Consider the following 26,972-nt stretch of genomic DNA (forward strand, 5'->3'; position numbering starts at 1 on the left):
CGGCATTGCCCATTCTGCACTGAAGACTTGCAGATCTCTTTGCCTGAACAATGGGTGTTGCCATTCCCCTGCATCAGCACTGGTACAGGGGTACCTTTACAAAGTTATTCAAGTTCAAATTTTATTCGCCACATGCAGTGGCAGGTTGCCCTGCATTAGGGATGAACCCGCCCCCGACCATACACACACAACACAGACATCACATGGGGATACAAGTCAGAGAACGGTTGCATTACAGAAAAAACACTGAAATGTACACTACAATGGGAAAGTACAAGAGGAAAAAAGACACCTCCACTCATGCTGGGCTATAGGAGGACAGCATGAGAACAGGAAACAAAAAAACTCCTCTGCACAGAAAGCACATAAATGTCCACAGTACAACATTATAGGGCACGTGACCAGCAACAGGGTTGGGTAGGGGATAAGGAGTAATCCCAGGCAACACAGCAGCCATCCTGCCACTGCGCCGACTCTCCAGCGCGGGCCCAGACCCGCCTCGTGTTCCCAGGAGGCAACAAGCATCGTAGGCATTGGAAGGGGAGGGGGGATGTGTGAGTGCTTATCAGTGTAAATGTATGTGTATGCGTGTCCATAGTTCAGCTGAGACAGTGTCCTCCGCCCTATCAGGCTAAGTAAACAGTCTACCAGCCAACCCAGATGGCCTTGCATAGAGTGGGAAGAACAGTCATGAGAATTTCAAAGCTGTTCTTTAACACTCCGACACTGGTCTCTCAATATCCCGTTGGAGAACCGTGAGCTTCTCCATGATGTTATCAAACTGGCGCTCTGTGGTCTTGTCATTCTTGTGCTCAGGGAGCCGATTCTGAGAACTCACGACTGCAGTGAGCTGTTGCACGATGTAATCCAACTTTCGCTCAGAGATGTTATTCTGAGTGGCCTTTTTCTTGATGTAACCCAATATACGCTCAGAGGTCTTATTCTGAGTATTCACGGCAGCTGTAAGTGTCTCCAAGGTCTTAACCATGCTGCACTCAGTAAGCCCATTCTGAGAAGCTGCGCCTCGTCCCATCGTTTCAATCCCAGCAGGCAGCCTTGGGGGGTTTGAACAGCCGGTTCCGCTTTCTTAATTCTCCGATAAGCCAGGGCCAAGCCAGCTCCGATCAGCAAGAACCCTGTTATCATGGTTCTGAATAGGTAGATATCTTCAGCGTCCTCGATCGACAGTCCCGCCAGGCCCACGACCCTCCATTTCTGCCGCCCGTCCATCGTGTATCCGGCAGGGAAAGTCCCTCCAGGGCACTCTGGCTCTCCCGAGCCCAGACTTCTCGTTGAGAAAAGGGTGTCAATAGCATTCAGAGACCAGTTGATCAAATCCATAATTCTCTTTTAGGCTTTAGAGAACAGACTGTGAGAGAGTGTTACAGGGAAAGTAATACACACGAGACAAGACAAGGACACAAGAGGCTAAGCAGGGAAGATAAGGGGAAGGAGGAGAGGAGAAAACTGCGACAGCCTTCGCCGAGAGCCAAACGAGTTCTAGTTTCCTCTAGAAAGTCTCATCTTTTCAAACTATTGTAATATCTTCCGCTTTGCCATTTGATAAACTCTGACCTCCTGTAGTGATGCTTCAATGGCATGATAATAAAAATTACAAAAATCTAGAGATGCACTACCAAAGTATAGTGCACACACCAACAGTTGTGATGTCGCATTGGGTCATACTGCCATTCTCACGGGGGACAACAAGCATCTCTGAAGCTTACTAAATAAACTCACCTGTGCAACTCCCTGTTGCACTGGGAAGAAAAATAAAGCCAAAATGGAAACAAATATATTTTTCCAACAACATAAAGATTGCGAGCTGCTCACTAAACACAATAAATCAACAAAAGTAATAAACTTGAAATTCAGGTGTTTCTTTTTCCAGTCCTGTTGCCACAGGTGCACAAAATAAAGCACCCTTTCATGCAATCCTTTGAAAACATTTGTGGGAGAATGGGCCATTCTTTCACTGAATTTGAATGTGTTACACTAACAGGATGCTAATGTTGCAACAGGTGATGTGATGTGATGTGATGCTATGAATGTGACTGATAATATTTCTTTCACCATCGGCTGTAAGGTGTATTATTACTAAGTGGAATCGTTCAGCAACCGCAGTAACTCAGCCACACAGAAAGGCAGGCTGCACAGACTTACTGTACAGAGCAGGATAGCCGAGTGCTAAGGCACGTAGTGGGTAAAAGTCAGTGAGGCTCTGCTGACTCACTAACTGCAGAATTCCAAGCCTCCTCTGGCATTAACATCAGCACAAAAACTGTGCACTGTGATGGTTCATGGAATGATCAAGCAGCTCCTGTAGGTGTAAACTGTAGGTGACCCACTACTTTTGTCCATATGGTGTATCACAGCCCAGTGCACAAACTGACTGCACTTAATTACACAGCAATAGTGGACACCATTCCAGTAAGAACCTTGATATTGGTATGGTAGAAAGTAGGATAGCTGATGATATCATTAGGGAATATGAGTTCCTGGGTTGCACAACCGTAACAAGTTCTTTTAGTGTTTAAACCCACCTGTGGTTTCAGAGGGAGTCTATTTATTTACTGGGTGGTCTATCTTCCTTGTATGTCACCAGTTTTCTGGCAAAGTTACAGGCGAAGTTAAAGTCAAATGCACCAAAAATAACTGTTTATTTTCCTTATATTACAAACATGACACCAGGTACAGCACACAACAGTTCCTCTAAGGAAGTCACTATCTTTACCGTGAGTGCTGGTTACACGATCATCCTTTTCTTTATTGCTTATGCCATGTACCTGGCATAGGTGCATATTCTGACACAGTCTTAGGCAAAGCCGAATGAATATGCTGAGAATGAATCTGGTGTCTGTCTGGTGGAGTTCTAGTCTTTGTTCCCATCTGGAACCTGCCTTACTAACAGTCAGGGGACCAGCTGCATCTGTCAAAATGGAAGAACGAGCGGAGCAAAGTTAATACCCCTGTGAATTTAATGATTTGTTTTAAAGAGATTGAAGCATTTCAAACCATTGTCCCTGTGTGCCATCACAGAGCTTAATATTAAGTTGTGCTTGGCAGCACCCAGGGTGACTATAAAGAGTTGTCTGAATGGGAAACATGTGAATAAGAGGTTGTGGACTCAGTAAAACTACCTAAGGGGGGGAGAAAGAGAGAGAAAACCACCCTGACCTTGACAACAGACAAGTGAAATAGTACAGATGAAGGTGATGGAGTATCTGCCTGTAACTTTCTTTTCTCCCTCTTATAGAATTAACAAATGAGTTTGTGAGTAAACCTTGACCTCCTTAAAACAGAATACTATGTGGATTTTCATCTGAACATGCTCCTGCCTGTGAGAAAGCAGGAACCAACTCTCTGAATTCTCTTTAAAGGTCAACAAAGGGAAAATTCATTGCAGCGCTTTGCCTCAATTTATCGTGTTCAAGCACTTTGAAGGTATTGTTTTGGAGGAATGCCCAGACAAGAAACATTTCCTTAAGAGTGCGGTTTGATTTGGTAATAGAATTTTATGGCCATTTTACCTACTCTGCTGTACATCTCAACCACCTCTAGCATTTCACTGCAAGAAGAGCACATATGAGTAAATGCATTTCCATGCCAAGGTCATTCCATCTGTAATAACGTCAGCAGCAGGCTGGGAAAACAGGAACCTATGCTAAAGAGACTAGGATAATCAACACTCCCTACTTTCCTGTTGCTGATGAACTGCCAAAAGTCTTTTTTTTCTCCTCCAGCAGACGCACCAGTAATATATTATTGCATTTATTTGATATTTGTGAAACAAGTAAGATTTAGAAAATTATGTGGTCTAGACTTTAGATGAGTTCAGTTTATTTGCCTGCTTGATCTTACTTCCAGTCAGATCAATTAATGTGTACATTGAGTTCATCTCTACTCCTCAGACAGCTGTAATTGTTTGTAGAAAGATGTATTGTGAGAGTACAGCTATTTGGCAGCAGCATATTAACAGCAGATCCTTTAAGTCCTGAAAGTTTTAAGTTGGAGGCAGACCAGGACATGCATCAACACCAACTGTTCCAGTCATGGTTTGTTCTTCATTAATAATTTTCTGTTTTATTTTCAAAATACTAATATTATTCAGAAGTGCCTTTGTATGTAATGCTTACTCCATTTGCTTGACTCTGAGGATGTACAGAACCAAGGACATTTCATACTGAATGTTCCTTACTAAGTGGTCCAGAGGCAAATACAGATTCCGTCTGTAGTTATAGGAATACCCCTGAAGTCTTCCTCTTTCTCTCTGAACATTTTGTCCACCCATACTGCAACATTGCAAAAGCTTTACCTTGATAATAACAAAAAATTCTGTCCAATATAGAAGGCACATCAATTTGTTGTAAGAAGCTATGCTTCCTTGCTTTTATGGCGTCTCAGTGCTGATGCTTAAGAGTATGGTGCTTAAAGTGGGCAAATAAATTCTTAAATTGCTGTAGTGACAAATTAACAGTGACAAAAAGTGAACTTCCATCCATCTGCATTTAGAAACAAAACTATTTGTGCATCAGTAAAAGTTCAGCGGAAACAAATAATAACTCCTGGCATACATAAAGCATGTGACCACTTGGATTAAATATCATATTTTCAACATGTATTTTACACCTATATCAGGTCGGGCTAGTAGTATTTTACACACATCATCTCATTGTGCCCTTGTTTGTTTGTTAAATTGAAACTTAACAGCCTCCAGCCTTTCATTTCTGCTGCATAAGAAAAAGGAAATGAAAACATGCTGATGTTTAGAAAATAACATTTGGCTTGTTCTCTAGTTGAGTGTATCTCGCTAACCCATGCTGATTAGCATAATTATTATTTATTTATTTATTTTATTGGGAACCTTGAAGGTTCTTATGTCCTCAGATTTCATGGTAATCCACGCAGGCAATTTCTCTCAAAACCTGGGTTGTCAAGGTCATGGTGGCATGTGAGGGTGAATTAAGGACTGACTAAAACTGTCAGATAGTCTAGCATACTAAGTGGATGATTCTCATTTGGAAGACAGAAGCCAACCTGAATCAATCAGGGCAAGAAAAAGTTGTATCCTCTAAAAGCTGAAGCAAGCTTTCTCTGATGTTGTTGTTGAAGTGGTTGCCTTATTTTGCTGGCAGAGCTAAACATTTAGCAATGAATGCACCATAGTGTAGATCATTTTAAAGTGTTAATAAAATGTATCTGTCAGTGCCTGATACCAGGAAAAGCAGCAATTTTCTATTGATTGATCACTCAAATTTAGCAGATTTTCTTTTTCAGAACCTTGAAACTGTTCACTGCTAAAGTAAATAGTAAGTATTAACAGGATGCAAAGGATGATTGATTCCCCAATGGCACATAAATGAAGACTTCATGATTTTTTTTAGATCCTGGATAACAAACCAGTGTAGTTTTCAAAATATGTAAATCTGACTTTTTTATTTCTCCTTTCAGACTCTTAAAGATCCCAACCTGTCAGCCAGGAAGGACTTCCAGAGAGAGGCCGAGCTGCTGACCAACCTGCAGCATGACCACATTGTTAAATTTTATGGCGTGTGCGTAGATGGAGACCCTCTCATTATGGTGTTCGAATACATGAAACATGGAGACCTCAACAAATTCCTCAGGTAAATTTTTTATTATTGAAAATTGAACATTTCTTGAAATTAGGAGGTTAACTTAACAATGCAGATATGTGCGAGTATGTTGGAACTACATCATTCACAATACGTACAGTAAATGAAAGGCTTCAGTAAGACTAAAAGCCTGAAATTCTTTTGTGAAATAGCTGCCGCAAATATCCGGCTTGCTTCACAGCTTTGTGCGTTAGCAAACACGAGTGCTTTAGTGCTTTTGTTCCATAATGTCAGACTGTACCAAGGGAAGTGACCTCTGATAAGCTTCAACAAAAGTGACACGATGCCGGTACAGCAAGCTCTTTGGTAATGGGAAGCTTCACTGGAGTTGATGTCAGTGTGCAAAGAAGGAATCTGGGAAAGAAGTCTGCTATTTCAAGAGTGTACACAGCAGCACCAGTGTGTATGCACGTGCATGTGTGTGTGTGTGTGTGTGTGGTCGATCTTGTTTTTGAAATTTCAGCAATAGTTGAAAAGATGACATGTTACGATGGAGTGTGAGTGTGAATGTCTGTGTGCATTCAAGAGTGCGTGAAGACTTTCTGTTGGGAAATCATTCCTGAAATGAAAGGCAATGTCGCGAATGATGAAATTCTTTCATGCAAGGTGCAAGACGTAGCTGATTCTTGGTCTGTTGGTCCTGTTGGTCACATTTAAGAGATGAGATGTGCAGGGAATCAATAGGAGTGAATAGAAGATCTAACGTGCAGGTCCAAACTCAACCTTCAGATAAGCAGCAGGGCACCCTGCTCTTATTCACCTATTACTGTATGTCTGTGAAGTATAATAAGCAGCAGAAAGGCGAGAGAAAAAGTACTACTAATCCGCCAACAGCAGAGTGAAATTATAACAGACACACTAAAAACAAGAGGAAAATTGAGCTGCAATAAAATTCTGCCTTGGGGATGGAAAAACAGCCCGGGAGAGTGAGAGAGCGGTAGTCCTCCCTGCATGACACCTGGTCTGTAATCAAAGTGACGAGAAGGTGATGAGAACAGCAGGAAGTCTTCACAGGAAATGAGTTCTTCATCGTCACCCAGAAACCTGCAGTCAACCTGTTCTGGTAAATGTACAGTCCTGTGATGAAAATCCAGAGACTTGGTTAAAATTCCTGACAAGTTGGCCTACATGAAACTTTTGCCAAAGAAAAAAAACCTCGAAGCTCACAGCTTACGACCATAGAGTTAAGAACAACAGACACATAACAGTTTATCGCTGCCAGTAAAGCAGTGCTTGCAGAGTATAGTTCATTTGTTAATATTTCTAACAGTCTCGCTTTATTATGGTAATTATCCTCAATAGGTACAAAGAGGCACATATATTGCCAGGATAAGGGTTTATTAGAAGTATAAGGAGCTTTGGATTACTTCTTAAAGAGGCAGGCTCGTTCAACATGTAGAATGTTCTCTAAAGGGTCCTATAGCCAGTAATTAAAGTGTAGCTATGAAACTTACAGTAGGAGAGAAGAAATAACAGAGTTCACTTTCTAATAAATAATAAGTTGGTTTCATAAGACAAGGCTGGAGCCTCACTTGAGCATTAGACTGTTGTGCTTTAAACCTGCATTCTTTCAAATGGCCAGCAGGGGGTCTGGTTGTATACAAGTCTGTGAGAAAACAACCCCTCAGCTGCCTTAATCTATGCTCAGTAAACACCTTCCCGATGAGTTTTTGGTCTTAATTGCATCCTTCAAATTTGACTGGACGCAACATGATAATTCAAGTTTAACTGTAAAATAATACCACAGAGCTCAAGTCAACATTATCCAGAATCCACCAATATAAATACAAGTACATCAAATCATCATCCACTATTCTTTGTAATACAGAGCCCACGGCCCAGATGCCATGATCCTGGTAGATGGCCAGCCACTGCAGTCCAACGGAGAGCTGGGCCTTTCCCAGATGCTGCACATTGCCACCCAGATTGCCTCAGGCATGGTTTACCTGGCCTCCCAGCACTTTGTGCACAGAGATCTGGCTACCCGCAACTGCCTGGTGGGCAACGGCCTGCTGGTGAAGATTGGAGACTTCGGCATGTCCAGGGACATCTACAGCAGTGACTACTACAGGGTAAGCTTCAGCCGGTATTGTTTGGTTCGCTTGTTATTTTTGATTAAAAGAAAGAGCTGTGTGCAAGCGTGAGAGAGGCCGAAACGATTTAAACTTTTTCCACACCTCAGACAATTCTGCCATATTCACTTGGTCTCTTTTCTATGTTGTCTTGTAATAAAGCCTTTGTAGCTCTTAGTAAGAAACATATTTCTAATGGGTGAAGGGTGTTACTCTGCTGCGTTATTTTATTTAATTTTTCTTGTCTGAGGAGAGTTATCAGCTCTCCCATCCATAATACAGCCCCAGGACTGCGCAGCCAGCTATACATGCAGGCAAGGATGGAGCTGTTTAGCAGCATGGTATGAGATGAGATGAGCCTGCTGAGCCTCTAGCCTAATGCTTAAAGGCTTGTTTATATAGCGTCCAATTCATGTCTTCTCTACTGTTTAACACGATTAGCGACGATGAATGCCAGGCGGCAACTACTTTGCTGAAGAATTTAGCATTTTTGCTGAACAAATATGTGGAGTGATGGCTGCTACAGATCTGGCTGCTTTAAAAAGCCTGGGCCTGTGAAATGACTTTAGGTGCGCCTGATTCTGTTTTCCCAGCGTGACAGCTGGGACAGTTCGGACATTGCTTGGGGCAACGCCAGCAGTTATGAAGTACTTGCCTGCTGGGTAAGCAGCTCTGCACGCATGAAATAATGTCTGAGGAAATTTGAGGGGAGATGCTTTTAGCAGTTGGTGCATGGGTCCATGTCCATTCACAATCTGTGTAACAGACATAAGAGTGATTAAGATTATTTGTTCTTCCTATGAAGTAATTATTGCCAGATTCTGTGTGTACTTTTCAATGTCTGGGCTCTCATTGGGCAAAAGGGTTTCATAAAGTTAAGCTGAGGAAAAGTGTTGAGAAGACCACTGTAAAATTTAAAACACAAACATATATGTTTTCATTTCAAGTGTGACTTCAAACTCAGTCATTTTAAGCATATTTGATTTTTTTTGTGCACATGAAGCTACTTAATCTTTAGAATATTAAAGACTTCTCTAATATTCAGTGATATAGTTTGATGACATGTTCATTTGTCAGCCACAGTTCTGAAATATATTATTCAATGCTATCAATGAGCTTACCATCAATAATTTATAACGTGGAAGAATGAAAATAGTAGTAGATTTAAAAAGGGATAGTGTTGTTACCTTTGTTATGAAAAAAAAATATTGTTAATCATTTTGACAATAGAGTTGAGATTACGAGATTAAAGTCCAAAATCTATTTTGAGAATCTATATCCTGCTACACCTTCTCTAAAATGCCTTGTTTGGATGAGTTAGTGAAATAAATTGATCAGCTGTCTTGTGAAACAACATCCATCCTCTTTATTGGACGAGGGTGTAACCATCGATAACCTTGCATCTGCCCATTACCAGCCATTTCATGTTCTATGAATCTACTCTTCCGAGTTTGTGTGTTTTTCCCTCTGACCAGATGCAGGTTTCTGCACCACCTTTTCAACATCCTTATACTGATAACTGCAGTGTGATTTAGGGTACTTCAGGGTACAGCAGCTGTGCCAGTTTGTCTTGAAACAACAAATGTAATCTCCACATTTTTAATTTTTTCAAAAAATCCTTCTCAAAATATATATATATAAGATATATTTTTTCTTACTATGGCCCTAATAAATGGTAAATGGCCTCTATTTGTATAGCGCTTTACTTAGTCCCTAAGGACCCCAAAGCGCTTTACACTACATTCAGTCATTCACACACTGGTGATGGCAGCTACATTGTAGCCACAGCTGCCCTGGGGCGCACTGACAGAGGCGAGGCTGCCGGACACTAGCGCCACCGGGCCCTCTGACCACCACCAGTAGGCAACGGGTGAAGTGTCTTGTCCAAGGACACAATGACCGAGAGTGTCCGAGCCGGGGCTCGAACCGGCAATCTTCAAGACGAACTGCCAACTCTTGAGCCACGATCGCTTTAGCAGTGACCCTGTGGATACTCAGCAACAGAACAACAAACACTGTCATAAACATAAACAGACAAATGAAACTATTACAGTCTACAACTGATTGAACACAACATTTAAGAGCAGCTACACTGACCAAGAGTATTCTTTTCTCCAACTTTTAAAATTAAATCTCACCACCACAGTCCAAGTCAGTTTGAGATGCTTCCAGTAGAAAGTAGTGGCATATAGGGCTGTGCAATATGACCAAAATCTCATATCCCGATATAAGACATCTATCGTCCCGATAACGATATAAATCACAAAAATGTAACATTTTCTGTAAATTCTGTGAATCTCGGCCAGCTCGACTTGCGTGAAGTGTTTCCAGCTGGGCGTCGTGTACCAGGGAGTGTTTTAACTGATGCATGAAACAACGCATAAAAACAGGCGCTTGTCCGTCCGTAGTGTGGTTATATAAAATATAAGAGAAAGAGAGAACTTCTAGAAATTAATATAGCCACTACAGTGACCATCAAAACGATGAAAAAATATTGCTGTAAACGGTTTATTTTGCGACACCACGAAACAAACGATAGCATAAAACGAAACGATAGACGTTTTCATATCATCATCCGATATATATCGTTATATCGAACAGCCCTAGTGGCATATTTGTTAAATAAGTGTGGTTTGCAGAGACCCATATCTGATCTCCTGTACTAGATATGGTGCACTCATTTAAAAAAAAAAAAAAAAAACTTAACCTAACAAATGTAAAATAGTTAGCTTGTATATAATCAACATTTGTGAACTGGAGGTAGAAAAAAAAGGTTTTGACCTAGAGGTCACAAGACAAAGAGGGGAAAAAAAACAAAAAAAAGAGCTTTGCAAACAAGATTTTCAATGTTAGACACAGTTCAGGTAATAACACCTAAAACCTAAGTACAAGTTTGACCATTTCAACATCATCTGAGCAATATGTCTGTGAAGGTTCTCAGTCATCCAGGTCATCGTAGTCTAACTGTCAGAACTGAAGAAACTTCTCGGATGAGAGGTGAAACATCTTCAAGCAACTTAAAGAAGTCCAGACGCTCTTTTCTTTCTAAGCTCCTTAGTCATCTGAGCAGTTTTACTTGAGCATCTCAGATCTTAGAGAAAGTAGAGGGTCACTCTTTGCAGTTTAAGGAGGGTCGTTTGCATTTAACACAGACTAAGTGGAGTAAAATGGGACTGTACAATATCCTAGATCATTTGTACATATGTAGGTTACATGTGTAGTAATACCATAATGGAAATAATCCATTGAATGCAGGAAAGAAGAGTGATTAAGATCCAGAAAAATGATGCTGTCTCAATAATAATTAAATTGAAAACAAATTTGCAATATGGCCCAGAGACTGTAGAGTCCATCCACAAAGGTGGCTTGGTCAGCTGTGCCCAAGCCCTTGGACCAATTACAAGGTATTGTGCTAGGTTATTTTCTAGTGCTCACTTTATATTATGATTGAATATTAGAATTTAGAATGATAAACAGCTAAATGACACATTGGGGAAAATTCTCTTCCCTTTAACTGTGAGCCCCTTCATGGAGCTCATGGTTGGATAATAGCTCTTGGTAGCTGTAGTGGTTCTTTGTGGACAAGTAAAGTTTAAAACAGACTGTTTCTTCATTTTAGTTAAGAACCCATTTTATTTCCTCAGTCACAACCGATTTAGCAGCAGATACCAATCAGCTGGAAGATTAAATGGTTCAGTTGTCTGTTGCTGTTTTAACAATTATAAGCTTAATATATCAGTGCTGTGAGTTATTGGCTTGGTCTCAAAAGAAAGTAACTTCAGAAAGATTTAACAGATATAAAGCCAAATTGGGCAACCAGGGGATGTTTGACATATTTTGTAAGCATTTAAGATTTTGTTTGTGTGAGTGAAACATGCAGTATAATATATTTAAGGGAGTGGGAAGCTGGGATCATGGGGGACCATGTCCTTGATATGTTCTGCTGGTTGTTTGGGGTGTCCGTGCAGAGCAGGTTGGACATGAGGGTGATAAGGTGAGCCTCCAAGCACACCTTATCACCCTGACTACCACCAGCAGAGGTCTCAGGTGGGGGTGATGAGCGCAGTCTCCAAACTTGGTATGCTCCCCATTGACAGATGAAAACAAGCAGATGGTTGTTCTTGTGTAGTTATGCTCTGCGTAGGCTAACAAAGGGGCTAGGGGTAAACGCACACACACACACACGCGCACACACGCACACACACACAGTGGGACAGTGAAAAAAAAGGCCTTGCAGGAACAGCCTGGTGGGAAGAAATGAGTCAGTCTGAGTAACTTTTTCTGTTGAACGTTAGCTTCAAACTCTGTGGTGAATTTATTGGAGAAATTTTAGATGGTTGAATAATTTATTGAATAATTTACTGAATCAGCACACACACACACAGTCTCTGCAGTGAGGAATGGAAATATTTTTTTTAAATCACTATGTTGGGTTAGACAGAAACCAGAGAAATGGTTTGTAGAAGAAGAAAAAGGGAACCAGTGTTAGTTTGAATTTATCGTGTATTTGTGTGCATTTGGATGTGTGTGGCCTGAATTGCAGTGAAGCTGCTGTTTGGTGCGTTGGGATAGCATCAGTGCCCGCCTACACATAGGACTATTGACAGAGCCCGGAGATAAGGCGCTCCTAACAGTATTGGACACTTTCCCTGTGTTGAGTGATTATAAATAGCAGCGTCCTGCCAAGAGTACAATCCTCCCATAGCTGACTAGTCGTATCCTTGCTCGTTGCCCAAAAGACACTTTGCAGCAGGAGGGAGCAACTTCAAGAAAAAGACGAATATTGTCCTAAATCACTTCCATCTGTCACATCCTCACACTGTAGGCACATACCTTTGTGTTGTTTCAAAGGAGACAATTGCATGAGCTAGTGCAGGCCGACGGCAGCACCCGAGCCTGCTCTGAAGTTGTTTTATACCAGTACCTCGCGATATATCAGGAAATGTTTTCCCGGGCTCGGAGAGTGAGGCACTGAATTATACATGGTTAGGTGGGCAAAATGACAGTGAATGCTCTAAAGGTGGCTATAGGCATTAAAGCTGCAAGAATGAAAAGCAAGTCAAAAGCTGTTTTTGTTTTTCTGTTGTTGTTTTCGGAAAAGTTTCAGAAGCATCTGCAGGATAGATGAAGGGGCTCATGCAGGTTGTCTAAGGCTACGTTCACACTGCAGGTCTTAATGCTCAATTCCGATTTTTCGATCAAATCCGATATTTTTGACTGCGTGTTCACACTACAAATAAAATGCGACAGCAAACGCGCTCTAGTGTGAACGCTCAAAGCGGCCCGCATGCGCAAAAGAAGACGTCACACACAACGCGCTCTGTTTAGACCCAGAGCAAACAGTATTGTTTGACTGATGGCCCTTAATATAAAGACTTCGGACTTTACGTTTCCCAATTTTTGCTTTAAGTTATTTTGTTGTTTACATAATAATGTAAATAACCTAATAATGATCCTTATTGCTGTTTTAGAAGAGCGGTGCTTCAAAGGATAGTTGCAGATTTCTGTCAGAATCTGCAGATTATACAGTGCAAATAAAATGTTCATGTTTCTCCAACGTTGTTTTCCCAACAGTTTCACTGACATCTACACGGGATGGCCAGGAAGCGTTCGCGATGTCTTCTCGGGCGCTTCTCTGGCGCTGATAATTGGCGTCTGTCTTGTGTCGGTGACGTAAAAGATGGATTTAATGCGACCTGACCGTTCAAACAGCAGTCGCTTTCTAAATCATCGGATATGTATCGGATCCAGTACCACATACGAAAGTGACCCAGATCGGATTTGAAAATATCGGATTTGCGCCGTTCACACTGTCATAGCATGATCGGATATGGGTCGCATAGGGTCAAAAAAATCGGATTTGATGCGCTTTCGCCTGCAGTGTGAACGTAGCCTAAGAGTGTTATGTTGAATGTTCTGTCTAATCAGGAGTCCAAGGCAGCTTCTGATTTGTAAGAGTAATTAACAGCAATTTTGCAATTCGTGTCATATTCTGCTCCCAAGGCATGAAAAAGTGAAAAGTTCAGTGAAAAGTTTTCAGTCTGGTTACTTGAAAGCTGCAGTCAGACTGTAATGCTGTGCACCAATTCTTCTAGTTTAAATAGAGGGTTGGACTCATTTTATTAACACTGACACAGAGGTTCTTCTCAGATGATAATATGTAAAGGCTTACTTTTTTTTACTTTTTCAACAGTTCTTATTAAAAATTATCCAGGATTTTTACCTTCAATGTTTTCATTTAGCAAAGTTTGGGTTGTTTTTCATTTCTGTGAGCGCTGTGGGAAGTGGTGCTTGTGTGAAACGTGATTATGTACTCGTGATTTTATATTTTCATTGTAAGTGTGGAAGATTAGGAAGCTTAAAGTTAAGTGATTTTATCTAGAGTGCTGAGGTGGGGAAGACTGGAGGCAGGACAGTTGAAGGGGGTGGTAACGACTTCCGTTTGTGAGCCAGACCTCGCTAGACGTAGCGGAAGTAGGCTAGTTAGCTAGGTCTCCGGGTGCATCTGTATTTTATTGTGAAGCGCAAATAACGACGTCTGATTTTGGAAATAAAAGGCTGTATCCCAATTCAGGGTCTGCAGCCTTAAAGTACGCAGCCTCAACGGTCCTCAAGGGCCGCGTACTTAAAGACTGCTAAGGCCGGAAGTGCGAGGCTTGTGAAATGGGACGGTCTAGCCTCCGTTGCGCTGCCCAGGTTGCCTAGCAACCATGATACTAACAGCTAGAAACGTTTCATACAGCTTTGTTTGACAGAAATGAAGGAGAAAATCTTTTGTTCATTTGTTTCTTTGTTTCTACATGAGCTTTGATCATTCTCTGATTAAGGTCAGCTATTGAACGGCGTATATTTTAAAGTAAAGGCTGTAAAACCAAGTTAGTACAAACGTCACTTATGTCACATAACTTTGCCGACATGTGGCCAACAGTAATGTTTTAATGTTTTTCGTTATTAAACATCTGCACATAAATAAGTGACATGATATTCAGTACTTACTTAAAGTTTACTCTTCGGGAGCCCCTCATCCGCCGTTTTTTTTGGCAAAATTATCCACAACCACCGCCGCGCTATGCATTCTGGGATATGTTGGGCCACGAAGTCTACACCGCCACGTCCTTAAAATTCAGGGAAATGAAGGAGGCATTTGAAGTCCGCATTTCGAGCAGCCTTCGAATTGGTACAACCTTCGTCGCGACGCGGTAACGTAATCGGCCTTAAAATGCGGCCTTTAAGGCTGCAGACCCTGAATTGGGATACAGCCAAAGTCTCCACCCGATTGCTACCATCAAAAAGAATCCGTGAAGTCGACGTACTTAAACAGCGCAAAACTGTCTAAATGTAAAGCTGATAATTACCAAGGATGAAAAATATGTGTCCGGTAAACCTTGCTTGGGTAAATAAGGAGAACAAAAATTCAAATCTTACACTTGGTATTTGTTAGGAAAATTGTAATGATTTTAGAGACACTGACTCATGGTTACAGACTATGGGATATCGAACACTGTTACAATCTAATGACTCATTTTCAAGGACTTGGTGTTCTTAGTGTCTCTGCCAGAAAGCCCGTGCTTACCTGCACTGCCTTTCTTTGAAGAAAAATGGTCACCAGGTTTCTTTTATTTTTCAAGGATCAAAGAAACGCTCCTCCGCTGCATTATTTATCAAGCACAAGCTCCGCAAAATTGTGTGCAGCTTGGTGCTAATGAGTGCACAGTCCATATTTATTATTTCTGCATGGAGGGATAAAAAAAAGTCTGTTCTACCATTCCCCTTAGGTTTCTTTTGTTTTGTTCTTGTCTCTTTGCCTAGAACACAGCTGTCTTATATGATGACTGCCGTATGGAGTAATAAATTTAGAAAATGTTTTTGCTTTCTTGTTGAGACATAAATGGAGAGATTGATGGCACTCTTACACCTCTATGGGATATTTAAAGATAAAGCCAGCATCTGGTTTGCGTAACCTGACACAAAGATTGGAAATCATTAAAAAAAACAAATATTTGTTTCTTTTTTCAGTCCAAACAAGTTCCAAACTTTTTTAAAATACTGTATGAGCCATTTTTCAATCTAAGAGATGTTTGCATGGAGTACAATCAGCAACTGTAGAGGGACTTTGGCAGTGACCCTGTGGACTAATGTCAAAGGGGTCCTTGTCCTGTTAGGATGAATCAGGATGTGCAGAGCCACAAACATGTCAGGCTGTCATATTGTTTTGTAGCATCACTTTATCATCAATACTGCTATATTGTAAATCGTATAATCTTGACACTAATCACTGGTTTGCACTTTACATTTAACCCACTGTATTTGTTCTATTGAAGTGTCCAAACATTTCCAAACCCAGCTGTATCTAAATAATTCATATTGAAGATGCAGCTCAATGTCAGCAACAACAATGAGGCCCTACCTTTCTCCTCATTGTAGTATCAGCCTGGTGAGCTAGATACAGAAAATAAAGTACAATTGCATGATAGCTATAGTGAAATGTGTGTGTGTGCCTGTTTAAAAAAAATAAATACCTTCAGAAAGTTTCACCACCCACTGGTGTGCAGTGGCCAGAGTAGATACCACTTTATCTCCACTTGGCAGCAGCGCAGCAGGTAGAAACCTAATGGACATCATAGCCTCTAAAAGTGAACTTGTGTTCGTTGCTGTTTGAGCCGGGAGAGCAGAGATAGCAACACGGTTAAAGCAGGGAGAGAGAGTGTCTCAAGATGGTTATCGGGGCCCTTTAAGATGTCTGGGGCCTCCTAGGGCTCCCTACAGGCCACGGTGCGCCCATCGAAGAGCCCGACTGGGCCAGTAATCTATCCCCCTGCCATGCTGCTGTGCTCTCCACGCCGTTAATCCAATCACTCCCCTGCTACGGTGGGACAGGCAGAGCACTAATCCAGTTTACACAGCAACAAAAAAAGCCCCAGACTCATTCCTCACTCCCCGCAGAGCATTGCCAGCTTCTTGATGTGACATTGAGTGAGAAAGATGAGGATAATTACAGGGGCAATTATTTTATTTTTATTATGTGTTCAGCTTTTTTTTTTCCCTTTTCCCCCATGTTCCAAGCTAATTACCATGGCCTTGTCACAAAAACCCAAGGTGATGGCATGCAATCATTTGGGAAGCAGCGAGTCAGCCACTTTTAATGCCCCTCGCCACGGCAGCTCCGGTTAAATCATTAGTATGCATCTGATGAGGCTGGGCCTTGCATGTGGTGGGCAGGGAGGACCTCAGATAAGTCATTTAGACTAACGGGAACTTAATTAATTTTGTTTAATCTTTATAAAGCTCCACAGAGGGACAGATTGGTATACAGCCCCTCGCCAACTTCTTCACCTCACACTCGGCCCACCTAGCTTACCTCGACCCAGAGGTTTTGCATAATAGGGGCGACTGGTCTCTGCATCAATATTAGCTTAATGTTGTGTACAATGTTAAATTGTGCAATGTGTAATGAGACCAGGTAGAGTCTAAGTCTGTGTTCATTTGGCCCTTAGCTTGAAGTGAAACCCTAAAGAATGAGTTTAAGGGTGTGTGGAAGAGAGAACTACTGCCAGTGGCATTGTCAATAAGTGTGTTAATTCAGGATGTGGAGAAAGGGCACCTTATTTGGAACGCTTCATGAATTTATGTTTATCTTAATTACTGTTTTATCTGTCCTACCACTGAAGGAAGGAAAAACAGCAGCTTTGATTATCTTCCAAGGTGGTGACGGATCATAATTGTTTAGGCAGGGAGATGGCGGAGCAAGCCTCAAGAAATTAAGAGGTAAAGGATGCATCTGTGTAACAACTCAGATGCCCTTGAGCAACTTATAGAGAAGCACAATCAGGGTTCTATAGGATTCAGGTGAATGATACATTGATTCTTTGTACTTTACAACTTGACAGTGAGACACGGTCGAGCACAGCACTTAACCCCTGGCGGGTTCAGTGAAAGACTGTGGTTGTACTGGGCTGCTCTGAGGTATAAACACGTGTCAATGTAAAGCAGGAGAATGGAGGTAAAACTCTGCAAATCCTCCTGATAAAAAGAGGGAAAAGTCTTTAAAGCATAAAGCTCTGAATAATAGAAAGACTTAACATCGCTACACTTGACAGAAATGCAAATATCTGTCATAACAAATAGAAATTTAAAATCCACATTATCTGTGAAGTATACTTTTAGCGATCTATGTTTCCAAACTGCTTTCGGAGACTGTTTTTATATATTTCAGCCATTATGTTGACATGATTCATATTTAATTATTATTATTACATTTTTGTGAGAAAATGTGACAGTGGCCATTTTGATGAGTAAATCTTATAGGATACAATACATATATTAAGCATCTCCCACCCATATGGAAGTGAATGGATTTGAAGAATAATGAAAGTGTGTTCAGTAAAGAAGAAACGTCCTCCAGTGTCCTCCAGTTTGACATGCTGGAGGTTAATGGAGTGTGATTCTGATTCTCAGTCAGCATATAGGCGTTGGTAAAGAATAGTGTCTCTATTGGTCTTGTTGACCTGCAGGCCCTGTGTACAAATATTGATTTGTATTCAGTCCGAGAAAAGCATACAACTTTGGGATAACACTTCCAGGTAAACACTCTGCACACCAGATATCGACTTAGTCAAGACACCTGAGACAAGGAGCTACAATCAGGAGTTCAATAAACGAGGACACAAAAACACCTTGGGGTTCTTCTTTCTTGTATGATGATAGGTTACCATTGTATGTCTCATAACAAGGCTTACAAACCATTCACCAGGTAGTTCTACTAGGCACTGAGTGAGTTTTGTCATGAGTTTTTTTTTTTCCACTGAACATTTTGGTTCACTCGTGTGTACAAAATTGGATGTGTGACTTTCAGTCATCAAAATTAACCTTTTCAAAAAAGGTTGTGTTTCTCTTTTAAATGTTAGTCTCACTTACAGGTTCAAATTTAGCCAATTATAATATCTAACAACTTTTAAAAAATGGAAATTGACACCTTTTTATCACTAAAATTAAACAGCTTGTACCCAACAAGTAATTACTGAGTCATAACTGTTTTTAACCTACTATCTGCCTGGTATAGCTGAACTTAGGGAAAATGCTAATGTTGGCTTATTAATACAGGATGACTCATTTAGAGCATGAAATATAGATGAGCGACCTGTGGCTTTTTCGAACAGCTTAGTTAATATGTTCTAAAAGCTACCATTTGAGTAGCGCTACAGTCACACTTGGGAAAACAGGGATTGAAGATTGTGATGAACAAAACTAAAGCAACCTTGTGCGGTGAGCATGATATCTTGTTGCCTTTGAAATGGTTCTTTCTGTCTGTGACCACTCACAGTCAGCTGCCATCTTCAAAGTGACTTTGGTGCGTGAAGGCCGAGATAACACAAGACCAGTCAGTCTGCTGTTAGTTTGTGATTGAATGGAGTCAAGTTTGCAATTATACAAAATCGGTTTGTGATAATACGGTCATTAACTGTGACAAATCAGCAGAAATAGAGCACTTAAAACTGAAATTCATCAATTTAATTTCACAAATAATGACGTAGTTGCTGTCAGTTGCAATTTAGCTTCAAAATTACATAAAGCTCACATAAATGCTCAGTAACCTTGCTTTTATGTATGAATATAACCAGAATACAACCAGTTGTCCCCCTACTGCAAAGAGATGTGTCTCAGACGAGTCCACTCTCATTCTGTCTGGGTTTATAGATTATTTTTATAAATGCATTAAACAGTCTTACAAATAATTATAAATAGTAATGGACGGTAACATATATAAAAATACAAAATGTTATAAATTGATAGCTTTTATGTAAAAATTAGAGACTGTTCATTTCTTTGTAAGTGGGCAAGTGGTGAATGGTGCAAATGTATAAATGTTTTCTTTATGTATCTAATTCAGTTTAAATATAGAATTAAGCTTAAATATAGAATATAGAATTAAACATCTCTCCTTTATTACATTATGGATGGTAATATCTAATATTTACATTTATTCCTGTTTAAAGTTTCCTAGTTCTACAGTGCAGGCCTCATATTAGATGCAGCACCAAGAATGCACCCAGCATTAAAATTATTAATTAGAATTAAAATGTTGATTTTTTTTTTTACCATGAAGCAGAGAGCCCAGCTCAACACAGAAACCTGAAACATGTGAACTAGAATAGAATAGAATAGAATAGAATAATTGTCCCACAAGGGGAAATTTGGTTGTAACAGCAGCCAAAAAGACAAATATACAAACAAACAGTACACAGGACACGGAACAGAAACATACACAATTTTTCTTACATATTTACATTAAGGACAATGGAACTAGCTAGCAATGCTAGCAAGCCCAGTTAACGAGGTGTGATTGCCATCCAGCCCAAGCAAAGATATGATTATACTTACCAAAACTGAAGCAAAAGCTTCTTGCATGAGCTGCACTTCACAGCAAGACATATGATTTGTAAGATAATTCTATTAAAAGGGACCAACACCACATTCCTGGTCCATTTTTTGAGGCGAGTTTCATTTTTCAACCCTGGAAGTTCTTCACTATATGCCTGTAAGGGCAGCCAGTGTTGTCATTGATACTTTTGGGTATATTTTCTAAGACTGTGTCGTATAATTTCCAAGACTGTCTTGTGTAGTTTTACAAAAGACTAATTTGAAAGTAGCTAATAGTCAGTAGTGAAAGAGCTAACACATAAACTTGGTGCTTTTAATAGATATTCGAGAAGGTTGCAGATGAAGGACATATAGAGGAAAACAAACAGAGGCCTCTAACTCAGCAACTAAATTTGATGAAATGTACAAACGAAAGGACGCTCTGAATAAATGCCCAGGAAGGAGTAGACTTTTGGCAAACTGACAAATCGTATGTCTCTTTGAAAACATCCACCAAGATTCATCTGCTACGTCAAGCTGACACACAGAGATTGTGTTTGACTTTCAAAGGAAATGTGCAATGAGCGCGCTACGGAACTAGGAGGTAATTAGTAAGACTTGAGCTGAGTTTTTTTTCTCGATACTTAAAATGCCACGCAGCACTCACAGCTGAAGGCACACAGATGTTGGAGCTGGTAAATGGAGTTGGGAAAAGAGCTTATTATGATTAAATGAATCTGATTGTGTTGTAACCCAGAGGTACAGATAGGAGGAACCATATGAGGGTGAATGCAGCTACAAGCTAAGAGGTTTTCCTAATGATGATTTCAGAGCCTATGGCACGTCTGTCTGTGGATTTTATTTTGTCCTAAGAACAGAAAATGAGCCCAAAAGAGTTGTTGACTGTTTAGCTTGCTGGCCTGCTTGCTGGCCTGCTTGGTTGCTGGATGGATGGATAGATCAGTGAATGCATGGATGGATGGGTGGTTTTGATGATGGACAGATGATAGATGTGTGTCTGATATGCTGCAGGAGTGCTTTCACTGACTTAGAGATAAAAACCTCAAAGAGGCTTAGAATCCATCGTATTTTATCTCGACAGAACTGTCAAGATAACAACAGCAAAGGCCAAAAACTGAACCAGATAATACAAATAAACGACAGCAGGAAGTGATAGGGCAACAGAATGCTTAGAATTAGTATTGTAAGTAGTCATTTGTATTAGAATGTTACAAATGAATGGTGATTAAGTAGGATTAGGACATAAACTAGAACTATGTAGACTGCTGTCTGCTTAGTTCTATATGGCAACAAACACACTAAGTGTCTATTAAAGGCTATTAGATGTTTACTCTTGGGAGTTAATTAGTAATCATAATCCTACTATCTTAAGCCTTTGTTTGGAAATGTTGAGAGTAATCTTTACCTAAGTAAAAAGTAAAGAAAAACATGTACTCATCATCCAAATATTTTTGTGCAGCTTTCACCACATTTGTTGTCTCGTGAAATCAGCACATGGCCTGAGTATTGAACTTTAATCATGTATTGGTTATGACAGATAGGCTATTTAAGCACTTTAAGCTATTTTCTGATTGCCAGTAAACTTTTCTGGCAATCAGAAAATAGCACTAAAAATGTCTCCTGCAAAGGTCAGACCACCTGCACGTTAAAAACAAAAATCTGTTTCTAATACACTTAAAGCGTTCACAGTAATCACCGTAAGTGATACTGCACTCATATTCTGAGCTGAAACTTGCAATACTTTGCAGCTCATTCCCACATCGGTCTTATTCAACCCGACACGGCCATGATTAAAACACAGTCACTGACACGAATGGGAAATAGATCTTAAAACAATGCCTGCTAATGGAAGCTGATGATTAATGGGTGATTGTCTAATCGATTAATATCCACCCTGAAAGGATTTACAGCAAGGGGAGACTTCATTTCATGTGCTGCTGGTTTACAGACACCAAACTGCTTCAAGCTGATATGTGCTATTCTTCAACTGTCCCTGCCTTGTGCAGATCTTCGAAACGCATGTTTGCATGCCGCTATGTTGAATTTAATCACATTCCTTAGAAGCCACATGAACGCCTTTACCATGATGGCGCATAAGTGTGTATTCAGCAGCTCTCTTATCCCCTTGGTTGATTTATTTAAAAACTGATTAAATTCCACATTCAGCTCCATGCTGTGAGACTTTGATCCTCTGCTTAATGCCTTTACTTCTGCAGAGAAAGGATTGCTGTTTTATTTAAGAACAAAAGGGCCAATTTATATGATAACCTAAAGTATTTCTGTTGCTTCAATGCATACAGAGCTGTCAGCAATTTTTCTATATTGCATCAGTGTCAACATTCAGCAGCGCAGCTGGCATTCATGAAATGTTAAGCCCAGAGTATCAGTTACATGTATGGACAGTTAATCCCCAGACACCAGGGAGTTGTGTTGATGACTGAGTCTTCTTATCTCTGTCTTAGCTGCAACATTTCTGTTTGCAATAAAGATCTCCTCTCCCCTCTCTTCTATTCTCCTCTCAGGTTGGAGGACACACCATGCTACCTATTCGCTGGATGCCCCCAGAGAGCATCATGTACAGGAAGTTCTCCACGGAAAGCGATGTCTGGAGCTTTGGAGTCATTCTGTGGGAGATCTTTACCTATGGGAAGCAGCCTTGGTTTCAGCTGGGTAACAACGAGGTAAAAAGCGCCTGAAGCACGATAGATAAACCTTCACAAGATATAGCACACACACATATATTATCAAAGGCTGAATTGCAGAATCTCATGCACACACTGGAAATTATAGCTCCAGGTCATCTAGTGGTAAATGTGAAAGTCTACTTTTCCATTTCCAAACATCAAGTAGGGCAGCTTATTGCAAAGCACATCAAAATCTTTCCCCACATGTCGTCAGCGGTGGGGAAAGGCTGAAATCCCGAGCTCGCTAATAGCAGATTTAAATGACCACTGCTATTCTGGATCTTAATCTACTGCCTCGTGTTGTTTCTTCACTCTTTTTTGAGGTGATAAATTGATGCCCATGCCCACATTACATAACGCCCGTGAGCGGTCTGTTTTTTCATTGAAGTCTTTGCTTTAAATCAATAAAATTCAATTAGGATTACGCTTGTAGGGTAAGCCCAGGCATTACAATAGAATAGAAATATCAATAGAAGTGTCAATGTGCTTTTGGGCTTCATACAAATTTGATATTTTCATATTTTTCTGCATCTTGCGCAGAAGAAGTTTTTAGGCATGCTAAATGAAACACTCGGCTGATTAAACTGTGATGAGATGAGTGCTTTATTATATCACAGCCAAAGAAGGTAAATTGTTTTCCAAATGTAATTTTGTACGTACAGGTAGTACAGATGAAATTCTTGTACTTGTTATTCACTTATTCACATGCCTATTATTCAGTTGTTGTCATTGTTTAAGTCGTTGAAAAATTACTGCAATAATTATAAATGAGCATTAGTGACTCAAGTATCACCTGGGTGCTGTAGGAACATGTTTCAAACAGGCATCACACTTCTGGGCTCCACTGGCTCCACTATCATCCTCTACGGAGCTACACCGATCAGCTTGTCTGCTTTTTTTTTTTGTTTGATTGGTTGGTTTTTTGATATCTCTAAATACAGCGAAGAATAATATATGTACTCTATACAGAGAAATACATTCTTAAGCAGAGAGTGTGATGCATTTTCTGTGTCAGACATGTCTCAAACAGTTATTCTGCTTAGTGCCCGTTAACCAAGACGCCCGTTTTTAGTTTTATATGTGATAGCAAAATGGAATAGCAGGTTACCCCATGGTGTCATGGTCTGTGTGCAGGCTGGCAGGAAAAGGACCTGATATGCAGACTCACGGAGATTCAAAAACCACAGCTTTATTGCTGGCAAACGCAAAACAAAACCTAAACTGTGAGAGCTAGAAATGGGGCATGAAAACAGAACACACAGGCTAGTACTAGAGACGACGCGACAACGAACGGGAACACATGCAGACACTAAATACAGGTGGGGAACAGGGCAGAGAGCAAACACCTGGGAAACACGGCTGAAACGAATTACAAAGGCGAGATTGGGAGGAAGCAAAATGGAATACGTTGACCTTCAAAGCAAAACAGGAAACAGACTGAGCACAGAACAAAACCTTAAAACTAGAATACAAAAAAAGAACTCAGAATACAAGAAGTCATATTCAAAGGAGAAATCATAGAATAACAACAATAATACACAAAACACTGGGTCATCGACCCAGGACCGTGACACATGGACCATTAAATAAATGTTGGTGCTTGAATTTAAGTAAAAGCTGTAAGAAATATTTAATGTTCTGGGTACCATGTTTGGTATGATCTCTCCAGTTAAAATAATGAATATAAAATTTTTTGAAGAAAGAAGTTGGTAGGAAGCAGAAAACTAATACAAACCACTCCAGAACAAGGTGTTCACACTTTGTTTCTCACTTCTCCAAAATCTCTATCATGGAAGTTGTGAGTGTAAAGCAGGGGTAGTCAACCTTTCTGATGGCGAGTGCCATTTAAAATTTCCTCAGAGGTCAGTGTGCCATATGATTGCATTAGCAATAAATTTAATAACGCTCTATATTAACAGTTACATACTATATAGAACCACTTTATAGAATTATATTTGTTTGCAGATGTTGGCAGCTATCAGCAAATAGTTATCAGCTATTTTGAAACAAAAAAGACACTTTTTTATCCATAACAAGAACAGCAAATGGACTGTACAACAGAAAATACAAATGCTATTTATGGTCTCCTCACAAGAATGATAAGAAAAGTAAACTAAGCCAATATGGCACGTCTGTTAATACAGAGACACACGAAAATAAACTCCACCTAAACTTGGTTTATATCTGACCCAGATAGACTGCAGGTGATAACTTCTTACCTGAAGTTCAGTTCACCTGACGCTCGGACCGGCGGCCGCCTCAGGTCTCTCCTCGTCCTGCCTCCGATCTCCTTCATCCATGTGCTGGCCTCCACCACTTGTTAATTTTACTGAATCTGTGGAAGCTCCGCGATGCCACCACCAAACAACTGAGTTATTTTTACACACCGGCCAGCATCTGGCCAATCCACCACCTTTCATTGTTTATACCGTTACAAAAAAAAATAAAAAATCATCGGGCCACCAAGCAAATGCCCGGTATGCCCGATGGCCAGTCCAGCTATGGCCGTGCCATCAGTTAACCCTTGGCACGCGTGCCTAGGGTTGCCGACCCCAGGTGTAAAATTATCATGACCCACAGTAGACACATTATTGCAAAATAAACCATAATTCTCATTTAATCTGCTATGCAGAAAGCAAAAGGTGAAAACTACACTGCGTGCTAAATTGATGGTCAAGGATATTATAGCCAACCTGCTCTGTTTCGTGCAGCCCCTCTTGTCTTGGCCTATTAGCAGCAGCTGATCCCAGTCCAGCCTTATTACATCTGCCCTCACGCTTATCTGTCCTCTCAAGTTGCTTATTATGTGAGGGGGTTGGAGTTATGCTTTGTACTGCGATCAGAGACCCCAACTGTGATCATAGAACTAGGGTGACTAATCACACCCTTGTTTTCACTTTCACTTGTCTATTAGTACATGTTATCATATTTGCAAGTATATGATGTATGTACGAAGGACGCGTGCTACAATCTGAATCGCAGATGGGAAGTGAGACTACTCTAGGCTCTAATTGAGTCCAAGTACTATGTCAAGGAAAAATAAAGGTTGTAAATCACCAAAGCCCTGCAGAATACATATTATCTATATTATCTGGCTTCACTCACCAGAACTGTAACAATAAGTGGTCACACAAAGGTAGGCGTCAGCTTAATAAGTCACATGAAAGGGTGCAAATAACCAACCAGAAACATTGACAGGTCTACTTACAACAGAGCAGCTGACTTGACAAACAAAGATAAAACTATACTATGGGAAGAGTATGAATAATTTAAACACTTAATAAAGGCTGAAAACAACACAGCTGCTACAGCCAAAGCAGCAGGTTGTGAATGTGTGTGGTCAGTAAGACTGGAGAAGACCTGATATATTAATAAAGTCTCGCTTATTTGAAGCCAGAGAGGGAAGCTGAGAAAAATGCTGACTGTGTAAGTTAACAGATTTATCGATATCACAGCTCTATCATTACGACGCAGAGGAACCTGATGGATTACAATTGTTATTCCATTAAATTAATGTAGCTCCCATGATGTTTAATAACATCAAACATGAGCTTAGTCTCTGTGCAAATTTAATAATAATAACTTTATGTGCATAGCGCTTTTAAAGCACACTTTTACAAAGTGCTTTACAATTTGAATAAATGCCGACACATAGTTAACCATATGGTCTCAGTGTCATCCCAGTATATACATGCATGTATTTATGTAAACTGTGGCCCAAATTAGTGGGCAAAATCCTTTTTTAGCAGATTTAGGCGACCTAATACGATGAGGAGGACTGTTCCAAAGTTTAGGTGGTTGTGGTTTTAAAATAGTGTGGATCAATAAAACAATCCTCATTTTTCTTTATCATTAACAACAAAAAACAGGGGGGGGAATAAAATCCAAATGCTAATAAAAAGGTTAAGATAGACGGAGGGAAAAGGAGGGAAAGGAACAAAATCAGAAATTGAAACCAAGAGATTAAACATGAGAAAACTAAATAAAAGAGGAAGTAAAACAACAGAGAGACAAAACAGACTGAGGGTGTACTCACACTAAGCATGGTTGCCTCGTACCAACACCGAGTGTGTTTGTCCCATCTTCCCACTGCCTCGCTGTCCTGTGCTCAAACTGCTCTTTACATGCAGACCCAAGTACACTTCACTTTGTTTCAACATCTCAACTTCGCTTCAGAGAGCACAATGAGCTTCATGATTTTATGC

The 26,972-nt window shown here is 40.4% G+C and overlaps 1 protein-coding gene across 2 annotated transcripts in view; it reads left to right on the forward strand.

Moving 5' to 3' along the window:
• Window positions 1–26,972, forward strand: part of ntrk3b (neurotrophic tyrosine kinase, receptor, type 3b) — a 225,349-nt gene that overhangs the window by 192,780 nt on the left and 5,597 nt on the right. For both annotated transcript variants that reach the window (XM_006779729.2, XM_006779730.2), the window contains 3 exons: window positions 5,452–5,624; window positions 7,462–7,705; window positions 22,606–22,764. In XM_006779729.2, the coding sequence (XP_006779792.1) occupies window positions 5,452–5,624; window positions 7,462–7,705; window positions 22,606–22,764 (576 nt within the window). The remainder of the gene's footprint in view (window positions 1–5,451; window positions 5,625–7,461; window positions 7,706–22,605; window positions 22,765–26,972) is intronic.

Source organism: Neolamprologus brichardi, chromosome 1 (assembly GCF_056152115.1).
Source record: "Neolamprologus brichardi isolate AB-2024 chromosome 1, ASM5615211v1, whole genome shotgun sequence".
NCBI classification, from domain to species: Eukaryota; Metazoa; Chordata; class Actinopteri; order Cichliformes; family Cichlidae; genus Neolamprologus; species Neolamprologus brichardi.